Source organism: Liolophura sinensis, chromosome 1 (genome assembly GCF_032854445.1).
Source record: "Liolophura sinensis isolate JHLJ2023 chromosome 1, CUHK_Ljap_v2, whole genome shotgun sequence".
Lineage (NCBI taxonomy): Eukaryota > Metazoa > Mollusca > Polyplacophora > Chitonida > Chitonidae > Liolophura > Liolophura sinensis.
The window spans coordinates 24,292,060-24,309,231 of record NC_088295.1 but is presented as its reverse complement, the minus strand read 5'-3'; the positions used below and the strand labels follow the sequence as shown (position 1 = coordinate 24,309,231).

At 38.6% G+C, this 17,172-nt stretch overlaps 1 protein-coding gene across 1 annotated transcript in view; it reads right to left on the bottom strand.

Annotated features, from left to right (window-relative positions):
• The window catches only part of LOC135478740 (ubiquitin conjugation factor E4 A-like), a 33,270-nt gene that overhangs the window by 7,248 nt on the left and 8,850 nt on the right, over positions 1-17,172 (bottom strand). The window contains exons 6-15 of the mRNA XM_064758647.1: positions 11,436-11,586; positions 9,597-9,814; positions 8,165-8,350; positions 7,330-7,447; positions 6,858-7,052; positions 6,303-6,557; positions 5,862-6,118; positions 2,664-2,830; positions 1,921-2,113; positions 989-1,102 (exon numbers count right to left, since the gene is read on the bottom strand). Of these exons, the coding sequence (XP_064614717.1) occupies positions 989-1,102; positions 1,921-2,113; positions 2,664-2,830; positions 5,862-6,118; positions 6,303-6,557; positions 6,858-7,052; positions 7,330-7,447; positions 8,165-8,350; positions 9,597-9,814; positions 11,436-11,586 (1,854 nt within the window). The remainder of the gene's footprint in view (positions 1-988; positions 1,103-1,920; positions 2,114-2,663; positions 2,831-5,861; positions 6,119-6,302; positions 6,558-6,857; positions 7,053-7,329; positions 7,448-8,164; positions 8,351-9,596; positions 9,815-11,435; positions 11,587-17,172) is intronic.

The window sequence follows — 17,172 nt, the reverse complement described above, 5'->3', positions numbered from 1 at the left end:
GGGTGTTGATGATAGGTATGTGGTTACAAAGGCAACTGCGCAAGTGGACAAATGAGTTCACCACAAATGAAAACTTTATGCAGAACATAGATGGAGTTGTAGCCCGGACACAAAATCATATCTATTTATATAGTATACATAAGGAAATGGCAATCTGGTAACCATGACAACCACAGAAGTGGACAAATGTGAGTTGCGACACATCGTTATCTGTGTATCTCTGTATCCACCAAAAATTAAAACTATGTTGAAAACTGTTGGAATTTTAGTCCCGACACAAAAAGGGATGGACAAACAGATGGACAAAATCACTATAACCTAGTATGCTTCGCCTATTAGCAGGGGTGCATAAAAATTGTTTTGTACAACGTTAAACCCAAAGCACGCACTTATCCCTCCCCGCATCTTTCAAAGTTATGGGGAACAGCAAGAAACACTTGATAAATATGTAAAAATAAAGCAATGCTCTAAAAAAATTATTCAGGTCAAGACATCAATGGGTAGACTATGTGTCTTGAAGTTGAACAAAAACTTCTTGCTCAAAAGATTACACAAGCAATATAGATGGACAGGTATATTTGTGAGCAGTCCTTAAAACATACTTTTCTTCATCTTTTAGAATAGAATTCAAGGTATTTAAATCTTCTAAATTTTACAGTGGTATTTAATTATGGACCATATCCATATCCTGTACATGTATTTATGGTCAAAATTAGTTCACATACTTCAATAGGATTTTCTCAATAGCCAAACATTAATGTAACAGGCATCCATGTGACAACACAATATATAAATATGGTCCAATATCTAGAAGCCCACTCTAGAAATCAAACATTTAAATGCACTTAATCTATTCATTTTTTTTTTTAAATCTTTCAGATGTGTTTTTTTATGATCAATACGTTTGATAGTTTTGTTTTCCGCAGAAAATAAAATAGAAGCATTTTGCCAGTGTTTGCACATTTTTGACAAGGTGAAATGACCATACCTGAAGGGCCTCATCCAGCAGAAATGTAGCATCATTAATCAGCAGGTTGATGAAGCGCAGAAACAGAGGTGCATCAGTCGCCTCAATATTCTCCTCAGCTTCTTTTGCCAGTTTCTGGTGACAAGAGAATGCAACTGAACTGAAGGTTCTAACATAAATACACAGACTATGTGTTTTCACTAATAACAAGGCATTCAGAGAACAAAGGTAGCCCATCTGAACAGTTCGTAAAAATGCATGATGTTCAAGTGAGGTTCAATCACTGACCTCTAAACCAAAATATAGTATTTTGACACACATACATTATACTGTCACAGACAGACTATTTATCATATGCGAAAAGAAGAGCAGTGACTTGGTAAATCTTTACACTGGAAGTCTACCCATCAAACTGACTGACCAACACCAATAAAACAAGTGTCAGTACTGCTGTTCAGTTAAGCTTCTCTTTTTTATCCCCTGCATAATGGGATCTCACATATGGATTACGCTTTTAGTGTGTCCACACAATCCACAACAAGGATAGTAAAAACCTTGTGTATAGTAGGCACATGAAAGCCACTTCAGCTCAATAGATTAAGTACTTTCATGACATTTACATTCAAGCCAAAGAAATTTACAGTTATTATCATTTATTCCAATTCAGAGCAAAACTGTTTGCATCTTGAGCTTAGTACATGAAGTTCTTAAGAAACCAGTTTAGCATCCTTAACATCCTTAAAAAAGCTTTAACTGCTATTAGATGTCAGCGCCAATGCTCCCTGTATGACATTACCTCCCACCGGGCAGGCCATATAAATACTGCACTACAAATTAAAGGCATTACAAATAACAATTCATAAAACCTGGTATCACACAAGAGCACTACAGACAATGAGTCACAAAACTTTGACGACACATGTACGTGTTGTTTAACACACCAATTTACTCACAATGAAAGCTTTCTTATGGACATCTATCTTCCAGATGTAGTCCAGGACGGCATACATGGGTTGTCTGTACTGGAACTTGATTTCAAACTCTACATTCTGTCCAGTCATCTCGATTGCAACAAACACCCGAACTAACATTTCAGCTACATGTTCTACCAGGGGATGAGTCTTGAACAGCTGTTCTCGGTTATACCTAAAACAAAGGCCAGGGGAATATGTGACTCCTGTTACCCAGAGCAACTAAGACTTATATCAGGTTTTGTCAAGCATGTGTTACATTGTAGAATACATGTTCATTTCTTATACAAAGTTAGTAAACACTAATACAAAATTGACAGGCACACTGTACACAGTAGTCTTCTGAAGGTTACACGTCACACTAGGAGTAGTCTCCCCTTACCAGTTGTGCCAATACAAAAGTACCGATATTTATTTACTTGTTTAGTATTTCACACCATACTTAAGCATATTGCATCAAACACATGAACTAACATCTCAGCTACATGTTCTACCAGTGGCTGCATCTTAAACAGCTGTTAACAGTGTTTATTATTCACATCAGTGTTTCACACAATACATATACTTCAAAATATTTCACTGGTCAGATGCCTATCAGATTTATTGGTGGAGGAAACCAGCAAGGCTTCTGGGAAACTACAGCACAGCATTAACAAATATGATGTCAAGGAAATGGTGTAAAGACACACAAGACAAAAATCTTGCACAAGTTCATGTATGCTTACGTTGAGAGGAGTCCTTTGCTAAATGGTGAGCCTTCTGAAGAGGTGGGCATTAGTGCTCGCAACACTTCAGCTAGCTCAGCCCGATGATGAGGGTTTCGCATACGAGCAGGACTTCCCATGAATACCAGGATGAATGTCATCATGTGCTCCAGCTGGTTCTGTTCTGACTAACAACACAAACACAGATCTACATGTACATCAGTACACTGCTCTCCTTAAACACAAATTAACATCCACATGAATCAACATGGTCAAGATATCATTTCGATACCCTAATAATTAATTCACATTATCAATCCAAGAAAGTGGTAGCATTGCAACAGGACAGATAAAACAGGTCAAAGTCAGTGAAGACAAGAAGGATCTTCTACATGTACTGTAGGTGGTGTCAGGTATATGTACATGTGGTACAAGTGTCAAAGAAATTTATTAAAGATGTCAAGAGGTATTAAGTTTACATCTCACCACCAAATCCAACTTAAACGACCCCAAAAATGTTGAAAAAATAATGTCAAGGTCAAAATTATGTCAAGGTCAAAGAAGGCTATTTCCAATTCCTCCATCTACATGCAGTGTGAGATTGGTAAACTAGGGTTTAAGCATTAAGAGATAAACTGTTACATGGCAAATGAAGGCACAGGCCCATCAACGTTGAAAAAAATGGTTAATATCAGTGAAAAACTAGCACCCAAGGACTGTGAAATGGGTCTATTGCTTTTCTTCTATTTTTATTTTTCTTGTAACTAATGACCATTTATCTTCTAGTACAAGCTATCTTATCTTTATCTTCACTGGTCTTCTCCACCCACAAAGGGCCAATCAGTTATTATGTCTGTAATGGAGGACCCGGCCCCACCTCATTATGACATGACTTTAAAGAGAATGCATTGCACCAGACGTCATATTACGATATTCTGTAAGAATTGTAGACATTTTCCCGAAATTTTTTTTTTGTAACTACGTCATTAACTTTTCTATTTCTTAGGTTAATGTGAACATAAAATCTTCTTTATTTGTAATGCTAACATATGTGGCAACAGATCAAGGCAACATATCGTAATACATGGTTTGGTCCTTACATTGCATAGTTGTATCTCAACAACATAAATATGGCAAGGGCACATAAAATACATGAGCAATCTGTCAGCTTTTTCAGGATTATATCCAATTAAATCTTCGTCTGGGTAAGTCTACCACAGTACACATTTTTTGAAAATACTCAACTATTTTGGGTCCCCAGCAATACACCTGGAAAGTGTGAAGTGGAATGAGTGAAGGGGGTTGGGAAAATCGAAAGACATACATCTACAGGCTTACATAAACCTACCGGTATTTAGATTCTTATAGCTAATTATAGGACAACAAGTGTGTGTATGTACATGTCGAATGCCCAGAATTACGATTTGTCATAACATTCTAGAATACATTAATTTTTTCAGCTCTTCCTCATGAGCAATGAATCTGAACTACGCTCATAAGCCTACATTTATTTATTACATCTTAACCTGCAGGCCTACTGGTTTTTTCTTTTTTCATTTTGTTTTTGACAGCAGGGGTTGCAGTATTATTTCATTCTATGGTAACTTGCCTTATGCGACAGGTAATTTTTTTTTTACCTGTGGAAACATTTCTGTATACACAGACAGCTGCTGTTTTGGGATCAAACCATGATATCCCAGTACGCTTGTTATGCTAAATGCACATTAGAAGACAAAAATTTATTATTTGTGTTTTATTTATTGGCAGTATATAGTACAAATCTAAAGTGTTTCTGAACACTAGCTGTTCTCGTGATCGTTGTATTTCATTGCATTAGAAATGCAATTTCTCTCCTCAGAAATCACCGATGCATGCACGGTACACGTTGGAAACTGGACCATCAATGACACTTTAACATAGCACAAAGAACTGACGATCGGTGTAGAATTGAAACCATACATTGGAAGCGATAGTAGGATGGTTTAATGCAGTACAGTAGCAATAACTTGATGCATGGTATCTCAAATGACCATTTTTTTTAGCCCTTGCAACATCTTCTTCAAAGCAAACACTACAAAATGACACAAATACAAATATCACAGTAGTTAAACTCCACGGCGGTGGGTAATGGTACGTAAGCCTTTGTTGTAACCTTCACTTTCTCAAAACTAACATGTCGTGGGGAGCGTCGCGCACGTAAACTGGAGATCTACTTTCGATTTTGACAGGACTGTTTGCTATAAATTTCGCATGTACACTACAGCTTTCAGGAATTTAGGCGTACACACCAATCGCCATGCGTATTCAGTGCGCTCTGATTTAGTTTTAGAATCGCATCATCTAAGTTTTAATCCCATTTACGCCTGCACGCCCCTTATATGAAACATTTGGGTTCAGGTCAAATGTCATACCCACCATGTGATAGCTTCCACATTCTTTATTTTCCCCATTTTGGTGACTAACTAAGCACTTGATTGCCGTAACGTAGGCTACCTTACATAGTGTAAATCTTTTTGCTACATATGCTATCACGGGCAATCAAGATGATGACTGATATGTGACATTGACCCTCAGGATCCTCAAAATAGCGAAAGCGCATTCAATAACCTTTCATGATACGAAACTAAATGAATAACTAATGAAAGCACGACTCCAAACACTAAAATTTTTATTCAATGCATAATCATAAGATATAAATCCCAACAAAACAATGAAGAAAACATCACAAAAGGAAGCTAATATTTGACCATAACACACGGTTTACTGCGTTAAGCGTACTGACACGTCGTACTTGGGTGAAACTACTTTGGGCAATTTCTTCACATCTTTTCTTGCCTCTATGATGGGCCTCTGGCGATTCTCACCAATAGACCATAAATAAAACAGATTCTTCTACATGACTATACACAAAGATGTGGGTGCACATATGGTACAAGTTTGAGGACAACTTCATGAACAGGTTAAAATCCATTAAGTCTACAAGCCTTTGATGACAAACAACTTACACATTATAAATCAACCCAATGACTTTGTAGAAATTAGACAAGTGCACAAGCAATTTACATGGTTCTTGAATCTTCCCCATGCCTATTTGTACATGTTGTAGAAGTTTGTCAACTTTGGAAGAGGGGTAAAATCATGACACTGAATGCACTGTTTTTTCTGTTCACTAGTTAAAAAACTGTGAATTCAAGAATAAAAAAAAAGGTACAAACTTACCTCAAACAAACTGTCCTTAAAGCGATGTAGGAACAACATGAAATCAATGAGATTTTCCACAAACATTTCAGGAATGAAGGCCAGTACATTGGGCACAGTGGAAGACAGAGGGAATCGTACAGGAATGAACTCAGACGTAGAGTCTGTGGTAGCTAGATGGGTAAGCCAGGTGGCTGAGGCAACATGGAAGTTCACACTCAAGTCTAACAGTGTCGGCTCTGTTAGTGCTGCCTTGATACTCAGAAAGGTGGACATGCCTGCAAAATACATGAAAAGTTTAAGTACATGCTCTGTATTTCCATACATTTCTATCTCTTTTTCTTTCTCTTTTTGTCTAACGTCATTCAAGAGAGTAAAATACTTTCTGTTCAAAACTGTCCCCAATGATACTTCATAGAGAACCTGGCCCACAGTAAACAGCTTTAGCTTTCTGTGACTCACCCTTTTCCATCTCCTGCTTCAACATCCTGACCTGGGCAACCTGGGCACCAGCGGCTGCCTGCAGCTCGGCGTACATTCTCTGTAACTCATGCATCCCTTTGTTTAGCTCCTTCAGTTTGTTATGTACAGGGTAGAAGCCTTGATGTATACTATACTGGGCCATATAGAAACACTCAGTGATGAAGCTGTATGTGGCTGCAGGAGCAAGCTTGGGAATTCCATCACAAGAAATCAGACATGTTTCTTTGCTTAAATCTGGAGAGTGATACAAAGGTTAACAACAATACATACAGAATTAAGTTTATTCATCAACACAAGACTAAATGTGGGCCCATCAAATCTAGCATCTTCAATGTCCACGGTCATTGAGCGTGTATTTCGATGGCATGGCAGGTCAAGCAATTTACATCAACTGGCTAGTGTACTTTGTGTCAGTAAGTTAAGCTCTAACAGCTACAAAATAAATACAAAAATGTATTTATCACAGTTACAACAGAATGAATATATATGTATGTTTCACACCACTAGTATCCCGTAGGCAATATCGCTACCAACCCTTTAAATGGACATTCATCTGTCTGGCCTCATCATCATCAGAAGGTGTAGCAGTGAGATAGCTGGGCTGTATTTTGAGCAGTTTGGTAGAGTTAGGCTCTGAGAAAGGCTGACAAAATCTCAGTAAGACATTACAGAGATTTAGAGAGAAGCCGTCTGTGCAGTAAACCCCACTGACATGCATTTTAGATCGACCTGTCAACACAAAACACAGTTCATATCTGCACTTTCACGGAAAACTGATTGATAGGGGTACATAGGTATCTATAAAACTTGATGGTTTTTGTTGCTTTGTGTTTTTCAGGAACAGAATAACAAAACATAGAATGTTACACCTATGTACAGACCCAAGGTTATCCATAACAAAATTCAGAAAAAAACAAAACACAATATTTTTTTCTTTTGCAAGTCATCTTGACAATGAAAATGTAAATTCATTAAGTCCTGAAATTTTTGAAATGGTTCTGCTTACCTTTGTTAGCATGCAGACAGCTGCCTAGCCACGTAAGAACCTGATGTTTGAGATCTGGTGAGAGCTTGATGATGGAGAAGAGCAAACGATGGATACACTCAGTGAGGGTCAGTAACGACTGTGAAAGACAACATAGCAGCAGTTGAATATATTATACAGATGTATCATTAGTGCACTATGCAAAAGTATATTGTGTGATGTGCTTAATGCCCTCCGCCCATTAGAATAGCTGCATGAACGAGATGTGTTCACATGGTAATGGAGGCACAGGCAGGCCCACCAACATTGAAAAAGTACTGCAAGGTCAATGAAGTCTTCTACATCACTAGGTGCACTTCTCATACATGGTTGATGAAGATTGCTTAAAAACTTCAAGAGATATGCCCTGGTCACAACATATGGTTTAAAATACTCTAATGATTTTGAAAAATATAGGTTAAGGTATCAAAAATAAAAAGGTTTCTTCATTTTGCCTTATTAACCATGTGGACGGAATGATAATGACTGCTACAACAATACTCCACCCAGACCAATTTTCGTCTAAGGGGTAATAAAAGCTGAGGTATTTACACGCACAATTAATATGTGAAGTTACACACAATTTTCTTATGTAAATATATATGATAATATGAATAGACAACAGTGTCGTTTTGCTCTGGAAAGTGTTTTTAAGATTTAAAATCAGAAAATATCGTCTGATCTATACAGGGAAATAATCACTGCAGAGAATAGAAATTTTAGAGTATTGCAATGTCCATGTAGAAAAAAAAACTTTCCATTTCAGAATCCCACATTGTACTCAGATTAGGATAACCATGTGTAAAGTATAACCTACCTGCCATATCCCTGAATCTACCAAGACCTGGTCATGCCTGGTCATCTCGGAGGGGTTGGGGAAAAGGTCTGTGGGCTGCTGAGGGCTTTTAGGGATACAGCTCACTGACAGTAGAGAGCCCAGCAACGTCTTCTCATAGGCTTGAGCAATATCCCAGTACACAGGGGCATTGTAGGTCATGAATGCCTGAAACCATGCATAGTAAATGTCTATGGGACGGCACACCTCACATTAGAGGGACATTAGCACTTTTTTTTTATCAGATCTCTGTGTGTCCTTCAGACTGTCCGTAGGCTTGTCACTTATTTATCTTCACCCCAACCATTCATTTGATCAACTTTATATTAGGTGGGTGTATTGCCGAGGTTCTATATCCTAAGGAGGGCCATTGTAGAGTATCATGAATTGCATACGCAGATCAGGCGCAAATGACATCACAAATTTTTCTAACGGGCACTGCTTAACAGTACAAAACTCTACATCCTTAACATCTTCAAGTTGGCATAGTGACAGCACAAACTCTCATCCTACAGACCTTCAGAAGGGCTTCATAGTGTAGCCAGTAAACAGCCAAAATCCATCAGATCTCAGAAAAAGCTTTAAGTGATAGTAAAACAGTTTCTGACATATACTTCACAAAGAAAAATATTTTAAATGAACACTATACATATTAACCTTTGGACCCAGAATTTTATTTTATATATTGCTAGAAACATGCTCTCTTTGCTAGACTACACATGGAAAGATAGTGCAACATGGCATATTGCGCTATCATAGATAAATTCATCATGTCCCAAATGTTGATTCATGTACTTTTGACTCTGTATTTGTTAGTAATGGAGATCAAACCTTACATACTAATGCAGTGATTGCCCCTGCCCATCAGAAATATACCCCCAAAATTTACTACTCAACAGAGCCATGTTTTATAGCTGTAACAAGCAGCTAAGTTGTTGCTTTGCCAATCTGTTGGTGGACAGGTTTTGAGACTTAACAAGGGGCTGAGAGACTGAGTACTACTTCAACTTTCTGTGGGATATCACTGCTATTTTGCCTTGTTTTCCATACCAAGCTACATATCAATGCACTTTGCTTGATCTTTGATGTCATAATTGATACTTCATTGACATAAATTTTATCATGTTTTTCCCACTACTGACATTATCAAAAAGTGATAAAATATATGTGACTTAATATATCAAATTCCAGCTCATGCTGGCTTCCTCTACAGCGGTATGTGGGACGGTCCATCAGCAAGCTGCGGATGGTCGTGGGTTTCCCCCCGGGCTCTGCTTGGTTTCCTCCCACTACGGCATAAATCTCCAGTCAAATAAATAAATAATACATAAAAATTATTTTCACAGCAGATAATAATTTTTACGTGTGTTATATACAAACGTAAAAATTCATAAAGTGATAGAACTGAAGTTACCTCTGCCGTACATTTCTTCCGGGTAAAAAAATACAGAATGCCCATGTGCTGAAAGGCCGCTGTATTGTTTATTCCAAAACTGCTTCCCTCATCAATTTTTGCTTTGATTAAATTAAACACCGGTTTCAAGGCTTCAAGCAGGGTGCCGTCTTCCCTGTTTTCATCTATCTCCATGGTAACCTTCTCAAAAAACTCTACCATGTGATCTCCACTTCCTCCTGAAAAAGTACCATGAAAAACAATGGCAACCTATATTTCACATATGTACAAATATCATCAGGCCAAAACTAGCACACTGATGTTCTTTAGCCTGTTTTCCCCTAAGATCCTAGATATATATCCAACACATATCATCCACTCATTCAACACGGAAATCTTGATCAAATATAGCTATGTTTTTCAGATATTGGCAACGTCCTTACGCCGCTCTTCATTTAACCTTTCTCAGTGCTTAGGTTGACCATGTCCAAGTTTTGTTGTAACTGCAAAATACATTTAACACTTAAATTGACATGTGTATTACCTCACTGGCACAGACCTGGCTAACCCATTTAATATTGTGCTACCTCTCACTGATGGCAAAGGACAGGATAACCCATTACAGTTCTACCTCACTGATGGCACAAGACAGGATAACACATTACTGTGCAACCTCACTATAAATGACGCAAAGCAGGATAACCCCTTACAGTGCTACCTCACTGACTGCACAAGACAGGATAACTCATTACTGTCCTACCTCACTATAAATGACACAAGGCAGGATAACCCATTACAGTTCTACCTCACTGATGGCACAAGACAGAATAACCCATTACAGTGCTACCTCACTGATGGCACAAGATAGGACAACCCATTATACTGCTACATGTACCTCACTGATGGAACGGGACAGGATACATCAATACAGCATTACCTCACTGGCACAGGGCCGGATAACCCATTTAATACAATGCTACCTCTCACTGATGGCACAAGACATGATAACCCATTACAGTGCAACCTAACTTACTGCACAAGACATGATAACCCATTACAGTGCAACCTAACTTACTGCACAAGACAGGATAACCCATTACTGTGCTACCACACTCTAAATGGCACAAGGCAGAATAATCCATTACAATGCTACCTCACTGATGGCACAAGACAGAATAACCCATTACAGTGCTACCGTACTGATAGCACAAGATAGGACAAACCACTGTACTGCTACATGTACCTCACTGATGGAACAAGACAGGACAAATCAATACAGCATTACCTCACTGGCACAGGGCCGGATAACCCATTTAATACAATGCTACCTCTCACTGATGGCACAAGACATGATAACCCATTACAGTTCTACCTCACTGATGGCACAAGACAGAATAACCCATTACAGTGCTACCTCACTGATGGCACAAGATAGGACAACCCACTGTACTGCTACATGTACCTCATTGATGGAACAAGACAGGACAAATCAATACAGTATTACCTCAGTGGCACAGGGCAAGCTAACACATTTAATACAATGCTACCTCACAGACAGCAAAAGACAGAGATAGACCATTACAGTGCTACCTCACTGAAGGAACAAGACAGGATAAACCCTTATAGTGCTTCCTCAAGAAAAAAAGATATGATAATCCACTGAGCACATGTACTAACACAATAATGAAACAGGGACCCCTTGTTTGCCACACAGTTCATTCATAAAAAATATGAAATGGAACTTCATTTATCACCCTAAGATATCTTGTAGGCTCCTGCATTCAGCTATTACTAAGGCACATGTCACAACAATAGACTGTTATAACAATGAGGAATGCAGGTAACAACACATTTGCTTACCCATCTTGGCATGCTCATTCTCCCTGTAGATGTCCACAAACTGTTTATGAAACTGCTGTCCAGGGAACAATACAGGGTGCTGTAAACAGGTCTTGGCATTCATGAGTATCACATCTTCACACTTTTGCAAATGACAGGTGTACTTCGCTACCTGTGTGGAAACAGAAACACAGTTTTAATGAAAACTATTTAAAGAGAAGTTCACTACATTTGCTGCCTTTGTGTTTAACATGAATAAGGCTTAAACTCACAAACTTATCTGAGAAGGGTCAAAAATGAAAACAACTACAAATGTTATTTTGTACTAGATCACTAACTGTTAAACTAGACTGGTAAACTTTAAACTTTTCTAATCAAGAAAAAAGAGATGACACAAGAAATGAAAATGGCCCTTTGAAAGACCAAATCAGGGTATTAACATATCCTTCAGAACCATTTTAAGGAAAGTTTACACAATACAACAATCTACAATAAACAGTTATTTACCATATAATCTTAAATGTTACAAGTACATTTTTATACTGTCAACTGTTTTTTTTTATAAAAAATACTCTATCTATAATTCAACATTTTCCTGCTATAGCTATTTAGCAAACTCAAAAGTGAATGAGAAAAAAAAAAAAACACGAAGAGGCATCATTTGGATTGTTACACTCTACATAAAATGTTTACAAATTCCACATCTGTAAGGGAGAATAAATTTAACATTGCCAGCATCCTGACAATCAATAATAGGCTTGAAGTGGTTAAGTATTATTCTAAGACTGTATGAGGATGCGTATCAAGTTAATGAAATCAGATCAATGTTTTTTCAGACAGCTCTGATATGACTTTGTCCACAGATTGTATTTGATCAAGTCAAGTCGTAGTGTTTTAACTAATAATACAAAGTAGTCTGCGTGTTTGGCCACAGAAGTAGCATGCTGAGTGCTTCAGGGCACTACACGAATGTAGACTGAAGACAATAATAACCATCAGTGCCGACAGCTGACCGGAGGTAACCTAACACGAGTGCCAAGACACACAGTCACAATTATACGTGCAAGGATCAATTATTTATACACATCACTTCAGCTATATTTCATGCATTTGGGGCATGATCGAGCCAGGTATTTGTAAGTATATATTTCATTCAGTATACAACAAATTTATGTGGTACAACTATTCCAAACAGTTTTTCTACATCAGATATGACAGCTGAAAAGAAAGGTTGTCCCATGATATACTAACTGTACACTAACAAATCATTTAACCTTCAGAGTTAACCTACAGGTTCTGTTAACCCAAGTTTCCTTCAAAGCAGAATCTCTATGAAAAGAAAGGGCTGCTTTCATTCTAATGCACGTTACCGCCATACATAAGTACATGTACACATTTTATGTCTTTTAGAACTGAAAGTAGCAAATTATCTCATTCTTCAAAACAAAAAACTTGCAGTTGTTAATAGTAAAAAATGAGTGTAAAGGTTGTTTCATTCAATATTTGAAATTATCAAAATATTTCAAATTATGCAATAAAATTTTTTTTTTTCTTTGCAGCTCTGCCATGCCTCGCAAAGTTCTGATTAGTAGCGTTGGCATCTCTTGATGATATCAACTGATCAATGAGCTCCCAACCAACACTGAATGGTCACAAGATTTACAAGACTGCTTCGATTTCTAGGAATAAGCCAACATCGTTTTTTCACTGCAGTTGTCGAAACATTTTCAGTATGACTCAATACGCCCCACTGATCTTCCAATAAGACAGCACATTGCTGGCCAAATTCCAAGCCCAGAAACTGAATGAGGAAATGACTCTGCTCAAAGACCTGGTGGAGCTGAAAAGCGATCAATATCCTGTTGATGTAACGCTGCAACTTGATTATATTAGGGAGATAAACATGACAGCAACCAATCCCTGTTCTCTATATATATTAAACAGGCCATCTAACCCCAATAGATAAATAATTGCATGCTTTCTGACAAGCAACAGGTCACAAAATGCAAACAGATGTTTAAAACCATTTGAATATCTGAGAACATATGTAAAAATGTATAATCAATAAATGGCAGTAATTGTATCTGACATTTGATCTTGACACCTGCCTTCACCAGTAAGTTTAAATTTACAAAAATCTTCCCTTAAAATCAAATTTATATATGTATTTCAATATAAATTTTACTTACACAACATTTCAATGACCACCAATTCAATAATAACAAAATGTTCATATTAAAAAAATAACTAATCTATATTCTTTCCCAAAAGTTATTTAGTTCCAAAAATTACTGTATGGATCCCCACACAAAACAAATCATATGACTTAAATTGTACAATAACTGTTAATTAACATTCAATGTCCGAATGTATATGTGTACATGTACATGTAGAAAGAGGTAGTTCACATTAATAATATCTTGTTGTTTACCTATACTAGCAAAAATATCTTGACAAACATCTTCTGGAATATAGATACATTGCCACAAAATTGGCTCAATTGTTGTCTGTGCAGGGAGCAGTTTACTCAAGTCTGAGATGGCGGAGACATCAGGCTGAGCATCTAATCTAAGAGATGAGTCATAGATGAGTGGAGGTAGAACTGGGGGGAATATATTAACCTGAGAAGAACCAGGACAATGTCAAAGGGAATATCTTGAATAGCAACACAGACCAATGTGAGACTAGTCATTTGCTTCCCATCATTCACTCGCAAGAAACACTAGCCAGAGAGTGTTAAAAAGGACATTAGCACTGATAACAATACGGTGGACCACAGCCAGGTATCAGTCAGAAACTGGAGTCAAACAACAAGTTCTTCCTTCTACTCTGATGATGTCACCATTACTCTTAATCATAGTTTATGCCATGTCTGGACATGCAGTTATGAATCAACAGTTAGAATCTCCACTTCCACAGGTGGAATATGAGATGGTACAATCTCTGACCCTGAGCCCTGCCTCACACTGCCAGGGAAACCTTACCACCAAAACTGAGAATCTGCTCAAAACACTTATTCAGGATGATGAGAAACAACTGATTTATCTCAAACTGAACTTTACACCCAATGTACAGATTGGCACTAACTATAGTGCCATATTACAACCCATGGATTGGGTATGGGTGGACAACAGTGCAGGGCGGCCACTGTTGGAGTTGGATTTTAGGTACCATGTGTATTCTCTGACAACACTGACTTTAGATGTAGATCACATGATCATGGACATCACCCTTCCAGAAGACTGCCTCAAAATGGATGAAAATCAACTGATGGCTTCAATCAGCTCTAATATCATGAGAGTGGTTGGCAAGGATAGCACCTTAAAGTCATCAGTGTGCCATGCCAGACTAGCATCTTACAATGCTGTGTCAGCAAGATTCTATGTCCAGTACAAGTGCTGCGACATCCCCACATCAGGGAAATATGATCATTACAGCAACAACAGCCAAGCCCAAACCTGTTTGATTTTGAAAAAGGATGTAGATGGGACATTTGTAAACACAGTGTTCTTCTTCTTGTTTCTGGTAAGCCCCCTCTTGTTGAAAGTTTTACATGTGAGAGAGGAGATGTACTTGGTCACACAAACTGTAGATGGGATAACTATCAAAGATCCATTTGCCACACTGGAGAAAAGGAGGAAAGAAACTAAGAAGAAAAAGAAAACAACCGAGGAATATGAAATGACTGAAAGACGAACAAGCGCTGTCTCTGATGACCAGACAGTTCATAACAATGAACAAAATGACAACTTGTGTAATGCTATGCTGCTAAAGCTGACCCATAGTAAGTTCCGACATGATGACAGATCTGACTCAGCACGAGGGTCTTCCCGCAACACTGCTGATCTAACTCCCCATGATTCTGCAGCCACTCCCAGTTATCCCAGCTCTGACAGTCTGTCTGTCAACAAACGCTACTCTGCCAGAATGTCAGAGTTTGATGAAGCCATTTTGAATTCTGTTCTGTCAAGGATGGCTGAAGTGGACAGAGATCACAGATCTTCCATTGTGTCAACAAATGATTTCAGGATTTCCAAATCTAGTAACACCTCTACCGAGTCGGATGATGTTGTTGTTGTCCAGGTTCCCGAGCAGAACAATGACGGACATGAAAGTCTCAACCATTCTCTGGTTCCAGAGTATCCAGCAAACGAATCTTCCAACAAGAAACAAGCTCAAGACCATGATAGAAATGGTATTCAATGGCCTGAACAGAATGTAAAGAAAAACAGTATTGTTGAGATTGATTGCCACGGATCCATTTCCCGAATTATTCTGGGGAATGGAAACTCTTATCTGAATTCTTCAAACCACAACAACACTTCTGGTGAAGACTTTGATGAAGAGAGAGGACTGCTGTATGTTGTGTTTGACTCGTCAACTCCTCTGAGGATATCCAAGCCAATCAAGCACCTGTTTCTGTTGCACAAGAGAGGGGATTGGCTGTGCAGGCTGAGACGCTTCTGTTTCTTCACCATGCTGTACCCAGCCATCATGTACCTGCTCATTGCACTGGACATCAGCCTCTATTCGGACAAGGTAAGTCATCTTTACCTGGTGGAACGAGAGCTTGGCATTCCTGGGAAAATAACCGATCTGGAGATCTTTGACCACTTCTGGTTGGGGACCTTTTTCACCTATCCGACCCTAAGCGTGGCTTCTCTCTACCTCTGCATGTACATTCTCATGACATTAATCCTGTCCATGAGAGGGAATTTAGAGACTGTTCTAAGCACACTTACTGAAAGCAATGAATATCTGGGGTGTATTAAGTTACCATCATATCTCTGTCGCCCATGTGACACCAAGCATGGATTCCTACTGCTCTACCAGAAAATGCAATACAGGTTTTCTCTGATCTGGGAACCAAGGTTTTGGATCTTCTGGCTTAAAGAAGTTCTTCACACTCTCACTAAGCCATGCTGTAAGCACCCATCTCCTAAATGCCTTTTCCACCGACCTTTCAAAATGACTGCTTGTTTCTTTTGTCTTCTGTGGCTATTCCCCCTGCTAAACTGCATCCCGTGTGACAACATCATGCAAATAATCACTACAAAGCGCAAAGCTGGGGAACTTCAGAGTCTGCTTCATATGAGGTACAAAACCAGGAGCTATGGCAAAGTTGTGCTCATTTTACTCTCTATCCTAATCGTCACCTTGGGGTTGATCTTTGCCCTGCTAATTTTCCTCAAGTCCTGTAAGGCTGTCACGATGTTTGTCCTGTACACGATCAAAGGTACAGTCAAGCATTACACAAACACCTTACCAGTTGTCAGTATTCTAGTGGTGGCCATGTACTATCTGCTTGGCACAACACACAGGCTTAATGAGAAGTACAAGTCCATGAAGAAAATTGTCTTTGAGGAGTGCATTGCCCTGCAGAATGATATGGACGATGGAAAGTGTGCAGCCAACAGTGGTTGTCCATTGGTTGTCTACAACAAAGATGGCATACCTATGATACCTAAAGTCCTGTATGACAGAATTATTGAAAAGCACATGCCACTGAGAGAGAACGAATTTTATGGGCTTTTGAAAATTCTGCTGATAGCCATATTCCTCGTGTATGTAGCCCTGACCGTGGACGTTTTCAAAATCGCAAATGTGACGACTCTGGGACAAGCAATTGCTACTTTCTTTGCAGCAACTCTTCCTAAACTTTTTGAGTTTTTCTATGGACGAGATCCCATCAAGGCAGAGTGTCTGAAGTTCCGTTTCCGTGAAACAATCAAGCAGTGTTACAAAATTGACCTGCTGG